Below are 16340 nucleotides of genomic sequence, written 5' to 3' on the forward strand. Positions count from 1 at the left end.
CAAATTAGGACAAGTCAAGATAATGCTAAGCTTTTTCACTAAAGCAGTGCTCAAAATAAAATTATTCATATCTACCAGGATGTGCTTTAATGTTTATCTAGTGTGCTTTCTCCCTACCCACAAAGAGTTCTGAGACCAAGAGCCTATGCTACCACGCTACTCTAGGGAAGTCAAGGCACACTAGTTGCATGAAATAAATGTGAAAACGTAAGTGTGGTAAGTAAGGAGATAAGCAAGGATGAGATGCAAACTCAGTATAAGGATTTAGAATGTGGTGTCGATGTGCAAATCACCAATTCTCATCCATATTGGAATTACACTCAAAGATATGTTCCTGGTCAGTGGTCACCAAGCTTGTTCCAGTCTAGCTAAGAAATAGCCAAACCAGATGAACAACTAGCCACTCCAGCAGGTAGTATTCGCCTCTAGCATCTCTTCAGATCACTTGACGCCATCTTTATTTTGGAGATTGATATACCATGGAAAGGATCTATGTGTCCCTGCACAAAGGCATTGCCACTTCTTCACACTAAGGTGGAGGGTCAACGATTTGCGGGTGAACCACCCGGCAGGCTCAAAACACTGGTGCACACCAAGCTTACAATGTAGTTCAACAATTCGAACTAGCCGCTAGCCCAATGGCTCCAAAACACCGAATAGTAGTGTACATAGGAACATCCAGTGTGTATAACGTGCACAATGGCTCTTCGCATTGGGATATCGTGCGCTCTATTTGAACTTGCCACCTCAACAACCAGCTAGTGGATCTTCACTGCGCATGCATTGACAATACTCTAGTGTTCATCACCGGACCATCCTAGTTTCAAAAAAAAAAAAAGCAGCAGCATAGGATCATCCGATGTGTACAAGACATTCTTCAACCACTCAGTATTACTCCGGTAGAAGCATACTGTATGCAATCAAATTAACTCACAGCTGCCAAAATAATGATGGGTATAATTGAGTTTTACCTCTTTGTTTAATCTGTCCTAAGAATCCTAGGAGTGTCTGGATTCAGGGACTACAGATGCACTCATCATTTGAAATCAGCCCGAACATTACATAGTATCAAAACCGTACCATCACTCTCACGGGATTAAAATCTTGATGGGAGATTTTCAAGACATGACGTTAGTAGAAGGGCTATTTAGGATTTGACTGTCCAAGTCCCGTTAATATGTGACCCTGAGCCCCTGACCCCACATGCCATGTGGCATGGAGGGCCAAATCACTCTCTTGTGTGTTGTGTCCTTTCTCAATCTGAATTAACCCATGGAGGGGGATTTCAAAATCCAAAATAAATCCCCGTAGGGTCATTCTTCCCAGGGTTAATTAACCTGAGCTTCCAAAGTGGCCCTTAGAGTTTGGCTGGCCGGAGTCACGACAGACTGCACCCCAGCACTCTCCTGCTGCATGCTGTTAAACGTCGTCTGGAGCCGTCATCACATATACATGACATGCTGGTATAATCTCTCACGGGTTGTGCAATTTTCACATCGGCTCGATCTGACGTTTCCCGTGAGTGGTTGTCTCAGGCTCGCTAGTGCCAGATTCTCTGCCAAGCCATAAAGTCAGGTCAACACTTTGCTTAGCAAACTATGGGTATTCTATTTTTTATTTCTATAGAAAAGGAAATATTATTAATTTTATGAACCATATGTAAGAGAGATTGTGATTCCAGGCACATACTCAAATATTAAGTGGATGTGAGCGCACTTCGTTTTGTTCTCCTCTAATTCACACCACTTCTTCAACTCTGGACAGTCCCGAATACGCAGATGAGGGTAGTGTTTGTTCTTTTTCTCATATATACTCCGCGGCAAAGATTTGATGCCATGACATCCATGGATGATGAGTTCCCTGATAGAGGTGTCCTGAACCACATGTTCTGGTAGATAGGTCAAGCTGGCACAGTGAGAGAAAGACAGTAACTGGAGCGACAATAGGCGGCCCTTCATAATCTCTGGTGAGATGATCTTCTCACTGCAATTCCTGATATGTAAGCTATGCAGAGGCACCTCGCAGCTTTCGATCACCACTTCAGTTACTGGAGCAGATGTGGTACAAGTGGAACTATTATCATGTTTCCCTCTCTTCTCTGGATACATCATCAATTGGTTGCAATCTGAAATCACAAGCATCCGGGTCTTAGGTGGGGAATCTCCAAACCTTAACTCGGGACATTTGTTTATCACCAATTCATCTAAGGTGGGGAACACGAAATTGTCACTACTACTGTAGGTATCCAGCTCTTTCAGGTTTACCATATCATCCAGGGTAACATGCATGAGTCGACGGAATGCTGCTTTGCTGCCACCACTCAAGTAGCCAGCGTCGATTCTTGTGACCTTAGCCACCCTTCTAAGAATCAGCCTTTGCAGGTTGGCCAGTACACCAACTGATGGTAAATTGCTGCAACTCGGAATGTCCACCATGGTAACCTCCACAAGATTAGGGAGATGCGAAAATATGCTAGATGTCAACCAAGCAGGGAGGTACTCGCTGCTATAACCATGTAGCTCAAAGTACTGCAAATTTTGTGGTGGCACTAGCTCTGCTAACAAAGCTCCGTCCTTGAAAGATACATCGTCACGGCCCGCACTCCAAACAAGTGCCAACTTCTGGAGCTTTTTTTTCTCCGTCAATCCTATGTTCTGTGCTTCCTCTGTAGATATTACCTTTTCAAGGCGGCTTATCTCCACCTCTTTGCAACTCACATCCTTGAGCTGAGCAAGGTTGCTTCTATTTGCTCCTTCATCAGTGTGAACAACAAACTGATATCTTTCCAGACCCAGGCAGTTACTCACAACTAGAGGCTTCTTTGGACAATTCCTTTCTCCCATCCATTTCTCTATTCTCTTGAGTCTAGAACAGCCCGACAGATTCAGTGTTTGTAGTTGACTGAGCTCACCTAGACTTTTAGGTATTTCAAAAAGAAATATGTTATGAGAGAGGTCCAAATGCTCCAGATTATCTAGGTGACTGATACTGTCAATGTATTCAGTCCCCTCCTTTTCTGGAAGATAGCAAAGTATAGGATTCAGGCACATGGATAAGTTCAAATACCGGAGGTTGCTGAGCTTGACCCATTTATCTTTTAGTGCCTTGAGATGGAACCTGTGTTCAGAAAGATAACAGCAAGGGTGTGACAAGTTGAGATGCTGGAGATTGGTAAGGCCATCCACAACACTAGGGATCCCTTCAAGGCAAGAGCAAGAAGATAGATCAAGATGTTCCAACTTTTTAAGAACACCAAACGATTCGGGCAGCAGGGTTTTCAGCCCAATGCAGCCTGAAAGATTGATGTGCACCGCATTTGTGAGATTGCCAAATGAAGCCGGCAGTTCTAAAAGCCCCGAGCAGCCTGATAGATCAATATGCATGGCATTTGTGAGGTTGCCAAATGAAGCTGGCAGTTCTAAGAGCCCAGAGCAGCCTGATAGATCGATATGCATGACATTTGTGAGATTGCAAAATGAAGCTGGCAGTTCTAAAAACTGAGAACAGCCTGATAGATCAATATGCCCCAAATTTAATAGATTGCCAAATGAATCCGGTAGATTTACAAGCTTAGAGGATCCTGACAAATTAAGATACCTAAGCTGCCTTAACTGAAAAATAGAATCTGGTAGTTTCTGTAGCCAGCAGTCTCTTAAATCCAAGACACTCAGGTATTTGGCAGATGAGAACAAATCATCACTGAACTGCTTATTGCTACATCCATGAAAAAGGAGCATCCTTAGCTGGGCTGACAATATACCAGATAAATTCTGTTGACTGACGTCAGAATTGGTGAGCCCTGCATATCGATAGCTGTTTTTCTGCATGAAATGTTGGTAACTGTTTTCATCATCCGAAATAATCAATTTTCCCGATGAAGCCGCGTGTGCACAGTCATATATTAAATCGTGCAATGTGAAGTACGCTGCACTGCTATCGTCCTGCATGAAAGGTACAAGCTGCATTAGTGTCTCTGATTGTTTGTGTACTTGTCTATTATGAAACGGGTATTCTTATTACATACTGTATAGATTTCGCCATAAATCAGCCAGTACTAGCTATTTATATTTTTTGGCCTCTCTTCAGATAGATGGGATATAAGAATCTATTGAGGTAAAACAAGTGATCATGGTGTTGAGGGCATCACTAGTTGTAGATAGGTTTGTTTTTCTTATTAATTGTATTACAAAGATGAGGATTTGGGTTTAGAAGCACGGTCATGTGGGTCTGTTTGGATCCATCCAGCTAGAGCTAACTATCCATCTAATTTTAGCTCTAGCTTATCCAGACAATCTCAGCTAATCCTCATCTAACAACACTCAGCCAGCCAGCTAACAATTGTCTCCACCTAGCTAATCATTAGCTCTAGCTGATCCAAACTGGACTTTAGATGGCAATAGCATCAATAGACAAGAAGAAAACTCACTCGGATCAAGGAAGTAAAGACACAAAGGCATAATATATCTCTATTTGGTCCGGATCCGGATCTTGGTAGTAGAGGATTCTATGCACCCAAATTTGAGCTTAAGACATCTCGAATGCTCAACACTTGGGTGCATTCAGGTGTGAATCATGTGGCTATGGTACGCGAGGGTTGACCTCTAACTCAAAACACATATGTGGGTGTACATGTGGACATATGCATCTGTGATTGCATGTTTGTGTCCATGTGCCAGAAAGAATTGGATTAAGCCTTCCTGAATCAAGGCTACCGGTTTCCTTTGTGTATACGCTTCTCTAACTCAACACACATTAAAGGTGAATTGTGCAGTTTGGGAGCATTTATGAAAGAGCGGTATTTTATAGATACATTTTAAAGTAAGGACGGGTGATATTTGGTAACTATTCTAACTCCTAGCTAGTATTGAAAGAGTTTTAAGAAAAAATTTCAGAACGAGACTTCAATTAGAATAGACAAGCATTTTTGTTGGAGCCAGAAAAAATGGAAAACAAAAAATACAAGTAGTAGGGAAATATCATTAACTAAAAAGAAATTGTATGATGCAACGAGGTACAGATAGTTGTTGTGTATCATGTAATATGGATATATGCACCAGCACATTCATGCTTACTACAATATGATAATTTCTGCACACATAGTGTTAATTAATTACTTGACTAAAAAGGGTGTGTGTTTAGAATTGTCATGTTTCCGGAAACGAAAAAGGAAAGGAAAAGCAGCAGGAAGAGGTGGCCGAGAAGTACTAAAATGGTGATTGAAGGAACTCACCGAAGGCGGCAGTACTGAATGTTGAAGGAATGACATGCCCAAAAGCATCCCAATATACTTGTCAGCCAGCTGCCTGGTAGAGAGCCTATCCGATGGTTCGATAAGCTGGAGAGCAGTCCAGTGGTGAACCAGGTCGTCTTTAAGTATACTGTGGCCTCGTGGAAAGATTGCACAGTAAGCAAAGCATAATCTAAGATTCGGTGGCATGCATTGAAGAGCTAACGAAAATGAAAGATGGGGGAGGTGCATTTCAAGAGAGTACTTCCAGAAATCACTGTTGAGCACCGATATGATTTCTTCACGAGTCTTGGACCGCAGCGTGTACCCAAGTGCGTGAATTGCTAAAGGAAGACCCATGCACTTGGTAGCAATCTTGTGTAGTATCTCCTGAAGCTCCATCCGAGCCTCCTCAGTTCTAGATGCAAAGCCACATTTCCGATATATCAGTTCCATTGACTCGGTATGACTTAGGGGGGAAGTTTCGCATCTATAATTCGCATCTAAGAAGTTTTGCGCATTGCGCGTGGTTACCATGACAATCACCTTACTGTCATTCTTCCCTGCACCCAGCATACGCTTTAACCCATCGAAGGCAGAGGCCCCCTCGTCCCATACGTCATCCAGAACAATGAGTACCTTATTACCACCACCAAGTAACACATCAAGGCGCTTCATTGTCAACTCCACATCACTTGAGTCCTGATGCTCGCCTTTATTGGACAGTTGAGAAAGGATGCAATTGCCTATTTTCTTCAAGTCAAATTCCTTTCCTACATAGACCCAGGCCCGAGCGTAATCTCTGATTATGGTGGTATCACTGAAAACCATTTTTGCAATAGTTGTCTTGCCTACCCCTCCAACACCGCAGATAGCCAGAACGAAGAGCCCTCTGCTGCTCTCCCTCGCTGCAGATAAGATGGCAGCCATTATCTCCTGTTTTTCTCCTTCCTTTCCCACGATGCATTCTTCTTCATCAACAAAAGATTCTGTTCCTGTATGAGCATCATCAACAGATTGCTCGAGTTTTCCTGTACTGTCGGCCCACGAAAATCCGCAACTCGCCTGAAAGTGTTGCGCTAACAAGTTTCCGATGTTTTCCTTCGCCTTATCCACCGTGCTGGCCGTGATCCTCCCTTTTCGTGCAGTTGCAGTTGGGAGGCAGGGCCAGCGCACCGCTGTCACCTAGAAAATCGGCGAACGAATTCCGGTCAGCACAAGTATGTGACAGTATGAATAAGTAGCTAGATCTGGACTTCTGCTTAAACCCGCGCTTGTAAGAACTCTTCTCTAATGCGTGGTGGCAAATCAGGGGATAGTAGGCAGCTAGATCTACTGCCAGTCACATACCGGTGCCCCCTTATTGTTGGCTTGGATCTCGTCGACCATGTCCCAGATGCCGTAGGCGGCGTCCTCGAGACGCATCAGCCACGCCCACATCCCTTGTTCCTGTACGGGACGCCTCTCCGCGTTCCCCAGCACCTGCACCATGGTCTCCATCTTTCCCATCAACTCCTCCAGGTGGCGCCTCAGATCCTCCGGCATGGTGACCGCAGCATCTCCCAGGGCGGTCACCAACTTCTCACGGGCCACCTTGACGACCGCCGAGGAATGCATCGCTTTGATGCTGCATTGGGACATGGCCACCTTCCTGCTCGATCGGATCCACCGTTCGGCTTCAATGTTTTTGCGACGTTGGTGTTTGGTTGGACACTGGCTCCTCAGCTTTGAGTTGGGAGTAAGAGAAGAAGAAGAAGAAAAGGGCGTGGTGTATAGTAATAATACTATAATGGTGGAATAGGAAAAGGGCGTGCAATTAGCAGCTCTCCAGGAATTGAACAGGTCCAGCTAATGATAGTGGGCAGATGCATTCTCATCAGTACCGCATTTAGAAATGCACGGCTCTGTCTTCTAAGCTACTAAAGGTTCTCATGTTAGCCCTTGTTCTCTTACCTCCAAACTCCCAACTTTAACACTATGCAAAAAGAAGATTCCCCATCACATCAAACTTGCGGTACATGCATGGAGTACTAAATGTAGACGAAATCAAAAACTATTTGCACAGTTTTGTTGTACTTTGCGAGACGAATCTTTTGAGCCTAATTAGTCAATATTTGGACAATAATTCACAAATACAAACGAAACGCTACAGTGTTGCTACAGTAATTTGGCACCTCCCAAATTCGCGAAGTAAACAAGAGCTTAGTTTTTCAGATCAGCACGGAGGATAGTTTTTCTTTAATTATACATTTTTTACTTTCTGGTTTTGCAAAATTAGTCACCAAATTAGAATAATGCAAAAAATGTTCTCATGTTGCCTCAATTTTCAGATCTGAAAATGCGAATAGACAGTTTTCTTCTCAATGTTATAAGGTGGTGTGGTTTGATACTGTGCGGTCCCAATGCCACACTTTGACCATTGACATCTTATATATTACAATGCTTGTAAAAATATATTTGATATCATGTGAACGAGCTTTCAAAAATCAAATCTAATGATACCAAACTTGTATAGTATGATCTTCAAACTAAAGAACAGTAAGTGTTGTTAAAGATTAAAAAGTTTGGATCTTGGGTTGTATGGGCGCCTTGGAAAGGAGGACGGAGTAGATGTTAACGTTGTGGCAACATTTTTTAGCAGCTATATTTTTTTCAAATGGAAAAAATGATCACCTAAACCATTGTAACTCTCCTAGGTTCTCTGATTTATAGTTAATTGCCGAGTGAGAAGGCTTCTTGGGGAAAAAGGCTATCGTTTCGTGGAAAATGATCACCGAAACACGAGCAATCCTCCGCATGTAGGAAACCTTCTCTGGGAGCCTGTGCAATTTAGTTTCTGTTTAAAGTTATGTCCTTGTGAATACTCATCCATCCCAAATTGTAAGTCATTCCAAGAATCTTGGAAAGTCAAAGTATCCCAAGTTTGACCAAATTTATATGATAATATAATAACATTTATGATGTCATCTAAGTATCATTAGATTCTTCATCAATTATATTTTCATAGTATACCTATTTGACGTCATAAGTCTTTATAATTTTGGTCAAACTTGAGATGCTTTGACTCTCCAAAATTTTTAAAATGACTTACAATTTAGGATGGAGGGAGTACTACACGGATAACTTTCACGTTTAGGTCCGTTTCAGTGATTCTTGCTCTCGTTTTCTTAATTTATTTTATTTCCTTACTTGCATGTTTATCTTTATTTTATTTGTATAATTGCGTGTTTGTTCTTACCGCAATGCATTTGGTGTGTCCGCGATGCATCTAATGGTGTGCATCCGTCGGGTGCACGGGCGCACAAGAAGGACTGCAATCAATCGAGTCCTAATTGGCTACCTCGGTAAGAAAAAAATATAGCAAATACAATATTTCATCTAGTACAAGTTCCGGTGGAATATTCCTTTTTGATCCTATTCGGGAGGGAAAAGAATGGATGGATGGGACGGTGGCAGTTGAGTTGAGTTGTTGACTCGGGCTGCCCAACTTTGGGCAACCCAAATTCCTGTAGCAACACTGTAGCGTTTCGTTTGTATTTGTGAATTATTGTCCAAACATTGACTAATTAGGCTCAAAAGATTCGTCTCGCAAAGTACAACAAAACTGTGCAATTAGTTTTTTATTTCATCTACATTTAGTACTTCATGCATGTACCGCAAATTTGATGTGATGGGGAATCTTCTTTTTGCATAGTGCCAAAGTTGGGATTTTGGAGGGAAGTAAACAAGGCCTCGATCGACTATGGGCCTGTTTGGATACAGTCTCATAAAGTTTAGTACCTGTCACATCGAATGTTTGGATACTAATTAGGAGTATTAAATATAGTCTAATTACAAAACTAATTACACAGATGGAGTCTAATTCGTGAGACGAATCTATTAAGCTTAATTAGTCCATGATTTGATAATATGGTGCTACAGTAACCATTTGCTAATGATGGATTAATTAGGCTTAATAGATTCGTCTCGCGAATTAGTACAGGGGTTCTGCAGTTAGTTTTATAATTAGCTCATGTTTAGTCCTCCTATTTAGCATCCGAACATCCGATGTGACCCATCCTAAAGTTTAGTACCTCGCATCCAAACACCCCCTATAGACGACCAAATTGGAGACGGCAGTGGAGAGGGAGAATCTGTGAATAAACAAACAAACCCGATTGGAGGAATTATTATTTATTTTATTAATAACAACTCCACAGTAATGACGATGATCTACGGCACCACGACCACCCCATTCCCATCCCCAGCAGCAGCTTCCCCGTCCTCCTCCGTCAGGGCCAGGGTCCCGGTCGGCCTCCCCCCCCGGCCCCTTCCTCCGCTTCGCTGCGCATCCTCCTCAGGTACTCCCGCGCCTCCCATCCCTCCCTCCCTCCTCTTCTCATGGCGTAGGCGCGTAGCGCGTTTAGGATGGAGCGGATCCCCCCCTACCTGGTGCCATTGCGATCTGCAGATGGTGCCATACATCGCCCACCAACGCTATCCAGATCTCTCACAGATGCACCGACTATTGGGGGAGGGCCGCCTCACTTGTTGCGGATCGACGCAGCTAGTACTAATTCAGCGAGTCTTCTCCGCCTCACGCTCTAACAGCGATATCTGCCTGGATGAATGATCAGGAATGGAGCCCGGCGCTGGCACTGCCCTGTACCCTCTGCACCGCTGCAAAACCATTTACCTGGTACTCTACTGCTCCGTCCTCCTCCAATACTCAATCATCACAACCACGCAACAAAAAATTTACAAGTTCCTACCCACCTGCAAACTTGCAGGTCAGGCACGCCCAGGGCATTCACAATGTCGCGGGCGAGAAGGATTTCAACGCCTACAAGTCGCATGACCTTTTCGATGCGCAGCTCACTCCTCTGGGTTGGAGCCAAGTAAGTTTCTACCATTTCGTTTCCACCACAAGATAGTTAACTCTCAACTACTGAAATTGTAACTGCTCATAGCTTCATAGGGTACTAAGTAAGTTCTAATAACAATTGCCATAGTGATATTAAATACTTTTCACATTGCATTCCTGACTGTTACACATTGCCATAGTGATATTAAATACTTTTCTGTAATGCTTGGCTTACTTTGTATTAGCCTTCCTTGGCGAAAGCCTGCATATTTTACCTCCTGTATGCCATTAATTGTATGCTGGCACCAACAAAACGTATTTCTAAGGCCCTGTGCTATTTGCACTAACTTCTGATAGAATTTATTTCCCCTTCCCCAGTCTGCACCAAAATGTAACATCAGTTTCTCACTCCTAAGGCCAGCTGTGACGTTTCATGATTCGATCAGCCGATTTTTTATGTGAATCGCAAGTTTTATGAGTAATTATGTACATTAGTGAGTTTCTTTCCGGGCCTCCACATAATTGTTTCCACATGGCATTTTCAAGATTCATGAGTTGTTGATTTACCTAAATTTTCTATAGGTTGATGGTCTGCGGGAGCACGTGAAGAAAAGTGGACTTGCAAAAAAGATCGAGCTCGTTATCACTTCCCCTTTGCTGAGGTATAGTCTCGTCTTAATATATTTGTGTGCACTTGTAATGTTCTGGGTCCATTGATTGATAGGCTTCCTAATGTTTGGGAAATGTTTCTCTTTACTTTTGGCATCACTATCTTTTGGGTATGTGTTATCTCAGCTTCTAGGATAAGTATTAGATATGCTTAAAACAAGAGACCAAGCTGTTCTTGCTATCGTATTTTCTTTTTTTCTTGGACTGAACCTGGTTTTTGGAAGGTCTATTTGATCTGTCCGTGTCCCCTAGGCCTCTTTGATTTGTATGCATTGTGCTCATCATTTGATTTATAACAGATGTACACAATCAGCATGAGTAATGCACAAAGAAACATGGGTTTACCTAGAACAGCAATTTCAACTGGGCTCTTTTGGGGTGAAACCGTGCAGCACGAGCATGGTTCAACTAAGGTCATGTGATTTACACTTCCATTCTTGTGTGCAAGGTTGAGCAATGAGTAATCATAGAGTTTGAGATTTTGTTTCTGTTTATTTGTGACAGAAATTATGAAAATAATTTCAGTATTTAAGTGTATGAAATGTTATAAATCAAGTAACATGGTGGTATAATCCTGCTGCGTGGTTTGTATTGCTCATCTATCTAGGATCTGGGCATCTAGTACAGCTAAAGATATGTAAATTATTGTTTCCGAAATAATTTCAGAATTTTGATTAGTATATGTTTTATATTGAATGCCTACAAATCAGGCAGCGTGTTGGTATAAATCCTGCTGCATGGTCTGCGTGTCTCATGTATCTAGGATCTAGTGCAGATAAAATTATGTAAACAATTTGTTTTCCTTTCATGTCAATGTTTAATCAATATGCTCCTGTTACAATTTACTCCCTAATTTAGAACAACTTAAGCAGCAAGGGAAAAGTCCATCATGCCCCTCATTAAACAGCTGGGCCACCTCCTCATTGCCTTAATTACTGGCTAGCCATTGGGCTAATCAATACCATTGATGGCTGGTTTTAATCACATTGCACAGGTTGGAACAGAAGTTAATCACATTGTTTACAACAAAAATCAACTAATTACTTGTGGGGTTAGTTATGTTGAATTCGTAAAAATGTTTATATTTAGGGACAAATTTTAAACGACTCAAATGCTTATGTTAGGGACAGGGAGTATTTTGTTATCAGAGGTCCTGTTTTGAGACATAATATACTATGAGGCTATGTTGCACTTGTAGAAGTAGTTACTAAATGACCCTCATTATATTTCACCTGAATCTCACAGGACTATGCAAACTGCAGTGGGGGTCTTTGGTGGTGAAAACTATACTGATGGTGTAAATGCACCACCACTAATGGTTGAAAATGCTGGACACAGTGGACGTCGGGCGGTTTCAAGTTTGAACTGCCCACCATTTCTTGCAGTTGAAACCTGTAGAGAGCACTTGGTACTTACTCTGCTTAAGAACATATGAAAGCATGAACAATCATTTCCTTATGATCTTGTAGCTACATGGGTTTGTGTTAGCTTAATAAACTAGTTTGGCCATTCCTGGTATAGTATCTTCATGCTAGTAATGTGTTTATAATTTTTTTCAACACACTTTCTTAATATTTTATGCTTTTTTTATTAAATCAGGGTGTCCATCCCTGTGACAAGAGGAGGAGCATAACAGAATACCGGCCTCTCTTTCCTGCTATTGACTTTTCATTGGCAAGTATCTCTTATTGTTTATTCATGAGACATTTCGTTGACATCTCCATTTCTGATGGAGTGATGGTATTGCAAACTTCCAGTAGTTTTAGGTATATGTACTTGCTTTATTTACAGATAGAAAACGATGAAGATGTTCTTTGGGAACCAGATGTTAGAGAAGCAAATGAGTCTGTGGGGCTGAGGGGTATGAAGTTCATTGACTGGTAACTTTTTTTCTAAGATCAGTAATTGCCTTTCTATGAGTATATATGCATGAAACAACCCTCTCATATGGCCATATCATATCATCAAAAAAACGATTTGTTCTCTCTAGCATAGTTTGATATTGGCTTGCTTAACATTATTTTCATAAATGTATTGGTCAGACACATTATCTTTTCTTGGAAAGATACTTTTTGTTCATCTTCACTTACAAGTTAGGGCCTGAAATTGAGCACGTCTTCCTTCTAAGTGTACACTCATTTGGTGATTTAGACAATATTTACAGGAGTTAAGAGTGAGCAATAGCTAAATCAAACTTCTTGCTGTAAATATACTCATGTTTTCCATATACTGTATACTTATTGTTTCTGATTGTTTTCATGTATCAGTAGACTTCCGCTGTTTAGAAAGGCTGTATGCAGGAATACTCGAATCTGTTGCATGTGGGCTAGGGCCTATAAAGGCATTGTAGTTTGGTCCATAAGTTGACAAGTTACTTTGTCAGTATACCTGGATCCATTTGCCCATCTTTTGAACATACTTGCAGGTTATGGACAAGAGAAGAGAAGGAGATAGCTATTGTCAGTCATAGTGGCTTCTTGTATCATACCTTGAACATGTACAGCAAGGAGTGTCATCCAACCATAAGAGACGAAGTTGGCAAGCAGTAAGTGTTTTGACATTGACTTCTTTTTGCCTTGGTACTTTGGTAGTTGTCAACTACTCCAGTAGCAAGCCAGCGATATTGTTCAAAGTTACACAGATATATTACGACACATCAGATTAGTATATCCGCAAGCTCTTTTTCCTTGTTATATTACAATATGTCCAATAGGTTAACCCTTTGAGTTCCCTGTTTGTCTGTCTCATTATGATGACCCATGTGCTCAGAATGCTTGACCATGTCTAAGTTTACCAGAAGAATGTGTTGCTAACTTCCAATTGGTTTTATGCAGCTTTGCAAACTGTGAGCTCCGGTCGATGGTGTTGGTTGACAGGAGGTCAGTTTTACCACCTCAGATGTGGACTTTGTGTCCACTATGAAAGCAATATGGCTCGGGGAGATAATAGATTGATTATGAGGTGCAAAGCACGTACAGGTTATATAGGCAAGGATGTCCTAGGGTTTATAGAAATAGAACCAATCAACGGAGATCCTTGCCTAATCAACATATCATCTATCCATCTATCCCAAGGGTTGGCGCAAGGCCAGAGGCCTGTGCGGCACCTACCCTAGGCCCAAAGGGCCTGCCGACATACCCACATACATACTTCTAGCACGCTACTTCCTTTTGATGATTGTTTTGCCAGTATTCTCTTTGTGTTTGTTGTAACAGTAATTATATTTTCCATGATGCAGTATGCTTGGGTCGGATTCCCCGAGTTTCAACTACCCTGGCAAGATTCCAGCCGGACTCGATCTTCCTAGCGACGTTGCAGACGAGAAGCATCTTGAGGAAGCTCAGAAGAACTGATGAGCCTGTCTGAGGCTGTTGAGCATTGATGCCTTGATTCTTTTATCAACTCACTCTGACCCTGTTCAAAGTTTGTGTTGAAGAAGACAAAGCTAAACAATCTCTACAGATAGGACTTACGGGTTGTTAATTGAGCATGAATTACGGAATGTATTACGTCTGTTATGTATTACGAAATGTATTACGTCTGTTATGTCAGCCCATATTGAAATTCAGGGTATTGAAATCCATAGCAATAATACCTACGGTACATGACAAAATTCTCTTGGTTGCTTGTGTTGTTCTAGGATGATACCCAAGAGTTGCATATCTGATTTCTGTTGGATGGTGATAGAAATGATGTGTGGTTTGTTCATCTTAAGTTTGGGAGGAGCTTGGGATTATAGCTTGTTTATTTTTACCAATTCTGCTGTTCTAGGATGTTACATTCTGTTGTTAACACCTTGGGTAGCTGATTGCTAGCATCTTGCTTGGTAACGGGCGCGAGCAATTATTAGTGTTTGTCCTGGAGTTTTTAACTATTTATGACGGCCACGTACCCAACAGTATAATGTAAGAGGATCAGCATCTCCTCCCTGGGTGGCGGGTAAGATTGCTACAAGCAATGATAATAATCTATTACGGGAACCGATGCTTTCGACCCAAGATTGATCACCGGTTTGTATTGTGACAACGTTTATAAACAAGAAATGTGTGTAAAATTAAGAGGTTGATCTTCGAGGGTGACACATTATTTCAAATGTCGAATAAAAAAATATGAGCTAGTGGGGATAAGTGATGATGATGAGCCGCTATTGAGGTGCAGGCGTGTGTTAATGCCATGATCAGGGTCACGCTCTCAAATTTGTTTGAACTAAAATGTGTCCTGTTTAATATAATTTTATGAGGATGATTCTTACACTAAACGTTTTTAAACAAAGTACATATCTAGGCACTTGTACACACGCAGGCACACCCTGATATGATAACACACATGTTGAAGTTACTAATGCTTGTTCGAAGGCATGTCAAATCACCACTGGAAAAACAGTTAAGTCATAAGTACAAGCGGTTGTGCACTTGTGCTAAGTTAGAGATTCGAACTGATCGCGTGCCTGATAGGTTCCGCCACAAAAGAAGAGACCTAATAAAATTGACCGAAACATTGTTCGCAAAACTTGTACCAACGGTTCCTTCTAAACCTGTGGCTTGCTTACCTAGAACCACGGCCCAACGATTCTGACATTGAGCCGTTTTGGCATAAGAAATTTTTGGTATCTTCTCTCTTTGGCCTCAACGATCCACTCGGTGTTGGCTTCCCCTTCGTCACCCTTACCTTGTCTGCTTCATACTCATCGGTTTCTGAATGTTTGTCCCAGTTAACTCTTGATCAAGACGTTTGACCATGTTCATTGTTAAAAAATTCAGTGCAGAATATCTAAAAATATAGGTCATATTAAAGTATCTTTATAGATAATAAAAAAGATATTGACACAAATTTTGTTGAATAATACGAATGGTGAAATGCCGTACGTGTCGAAAAGTCAGCAGTATGAATTTTTGGGAGCAGAAGAAGTAGATGCAAGGTGTACTTTACCAGCTCTGCCTCCGCTTGGCGCGCCTGAAGCAGGCCCTCGACCACGCACGCACCCCGCTACGGATGTCGAATTTGGCCGGCAAACGCAGCATCCTCTCCGTCCGCCCTTGAGCACCGCAGTTCCTTCCGTTCGTGAGAACCGGCGACGAGCCCTACCTGCCGCCTTGCAGTGCAAGTGCCACCGCCGCGGCAGGTTTGTGCTCCAGGCGTGCGAGGCGTACCTGCACGAGCGCTGCGCCATCGAGACGCTCGACGACGACACGCGCACCACCACGGTGGAGGAGAGGGAGCAGCGGTGCTCGGAGGGTTTCAGGCTCACCCTCGGCAGCGTCGTGCCGCAGCTCGTCCATAGCCTGACGGCAAGCAAATCTTTTTAATTTGAGGATCGGAGGGGGTGCTGAGACAGTGGGACAAGCGGCGAATAGCAGGATCTTGATTGTTTGCCCATAGATGCGTACGTACCAGCATTTTTTTATGCACCAAATAAAATAGATGAGTGCTAGTGCTGAAGCCAGACATGTTTATGGATTCAAGTGCTCGAGACCATTGGTCTGGTCTCTGTCCGATCCTCCTCTCTCGTCTGGAGGACGACGACGACGGAGAAAACAGAGCAAGTGCAGTGCCGTGCCGTGCCGTGTCCAGCATCCTGCATTCCATCCATGGGCTGTTGCA

At 42.4% G+C, this 16340-nt stretch overlaps 2 protein-coding genes and 1 long non-coding RNA gene across 7 annotated transcripts; 1 reads left to right on the plus strand and 2 right to left on the minus strand.

The window, feature by feature from the left end:
• Nucleotides 1–239: 239 nt before the first annotated feature.
• LOC117864088 (putative disease resistance protein RGA4) lies at nucleotides 240–7107 on the minus strand. Of its 4 annotated transcripts, none has more exons than XR_004642340.2 (5): nucleotides 6578–7095; nucleotides 5231–6412; nucleotides 1690–3941; nucleotides 972–1555; nucleotides 240–817 (listed from the first exon to the last, which is right to left on the minus strand). XR_004642340.2 is itself a non-coding variant. In XM_034748084.2 (5 exons), exons 1-5 carry the CDS (start codon nucleotides 6866–6868, stop codon nucleotides 1492–1494), a joined length of 3675 nt encoding a protein of 1224 aa, XP_034603975.1. In that variant the 5' UTR covers nucleotides 6869–7096; the 3' UTR covers nucleotides 938–1491. The 4 variants fall into 4 exon arrangements, 3 of the variants coding, with proteins under 3 accessions (XP_034603975.1, XP_034603973.1, XP_072151173.1); XM_034748084.2 differs by lacking the exon at nucleotides 240–817 and having other exon boundaries at nucleotides 938–1555; nucleotides 5231–5378; nucleotides 5493–6412; nucleotides 6578–7096; XM_034748082.2 differs by lacking the exon at nucleotides 240–817 and having other exon boundaries at nucleotides 938–1555.
• Nucleotides 7108–9408: 2301 nt separating this feature from the next.
• Nucleotides 9409–14453, plus strand: LOC117863942 (phosphoglycerate mutase-like protein 1). 2 transcript variants are annotated; one of them, XM_072295193.1, is made up of 9 exons: nucleotides 9409–9567; nucleotides 9844–9905; nucleotides 9997–10104; nucleotides 10653–10732; nucleotides 11985–12147; nucleotides 12339–12619; nucleotides 13165–13284; nucleotides 13574–13700; nucleotides 13978–14453. In XM_072295193.1, the coding sequence occupies exons 1-8, from the start codon at nucleotides 9429–9431 to the stop codon at nucleotides 13659–13661; spliced, it is 1041 nt and encodes a 346-aa protein (XP_072151294.1). In that variant the 5' UTR covers nucleotides 9409–9428; the 3' UTR covers nucleotides 13662–13700; nucleotides 13978–14453. The 2 variants fall into 2 exon arrangements, with proteins under 2 accessions (XP_072151294.1, XP_072151293.1); XM_072295192.1 differs by having other exon boundaries at nucleotides 9410–9567; nucleotides 13574–13618.
• On the minus strand, nucleotides 14216–16323 carry LOC117863946 (uncharacterized). Its single transcript, XR_004642318.2, has 2 exons — nucleotides 16131–16323; nucleotides 14216–16021 (listed from the first exon to the last, which is right to left on the minus strand). It is a non-coding gene; the product is annotated as an uncharacterized lncRNA (long non-coding RNA).
• Between the last annotated feature and the right edge of the window lie 17 nt (nucleotides 16324–16340).

The sequence above is a fragment of the Setaria viridis genome, chromosome 7, assembly GCF_005286985.2.
Source record: "Setaria viridis chromosome 7, Setaria_viridis_v4.0, whole genome shotgun sequence".
In the NCBI taxonomy this organism is placed as follows: Eukaryota; Viridiplantae; Streptophyta; class Magnoliopsida; order Poales; family Poaceae; genus Setaria; species Setaria viridis.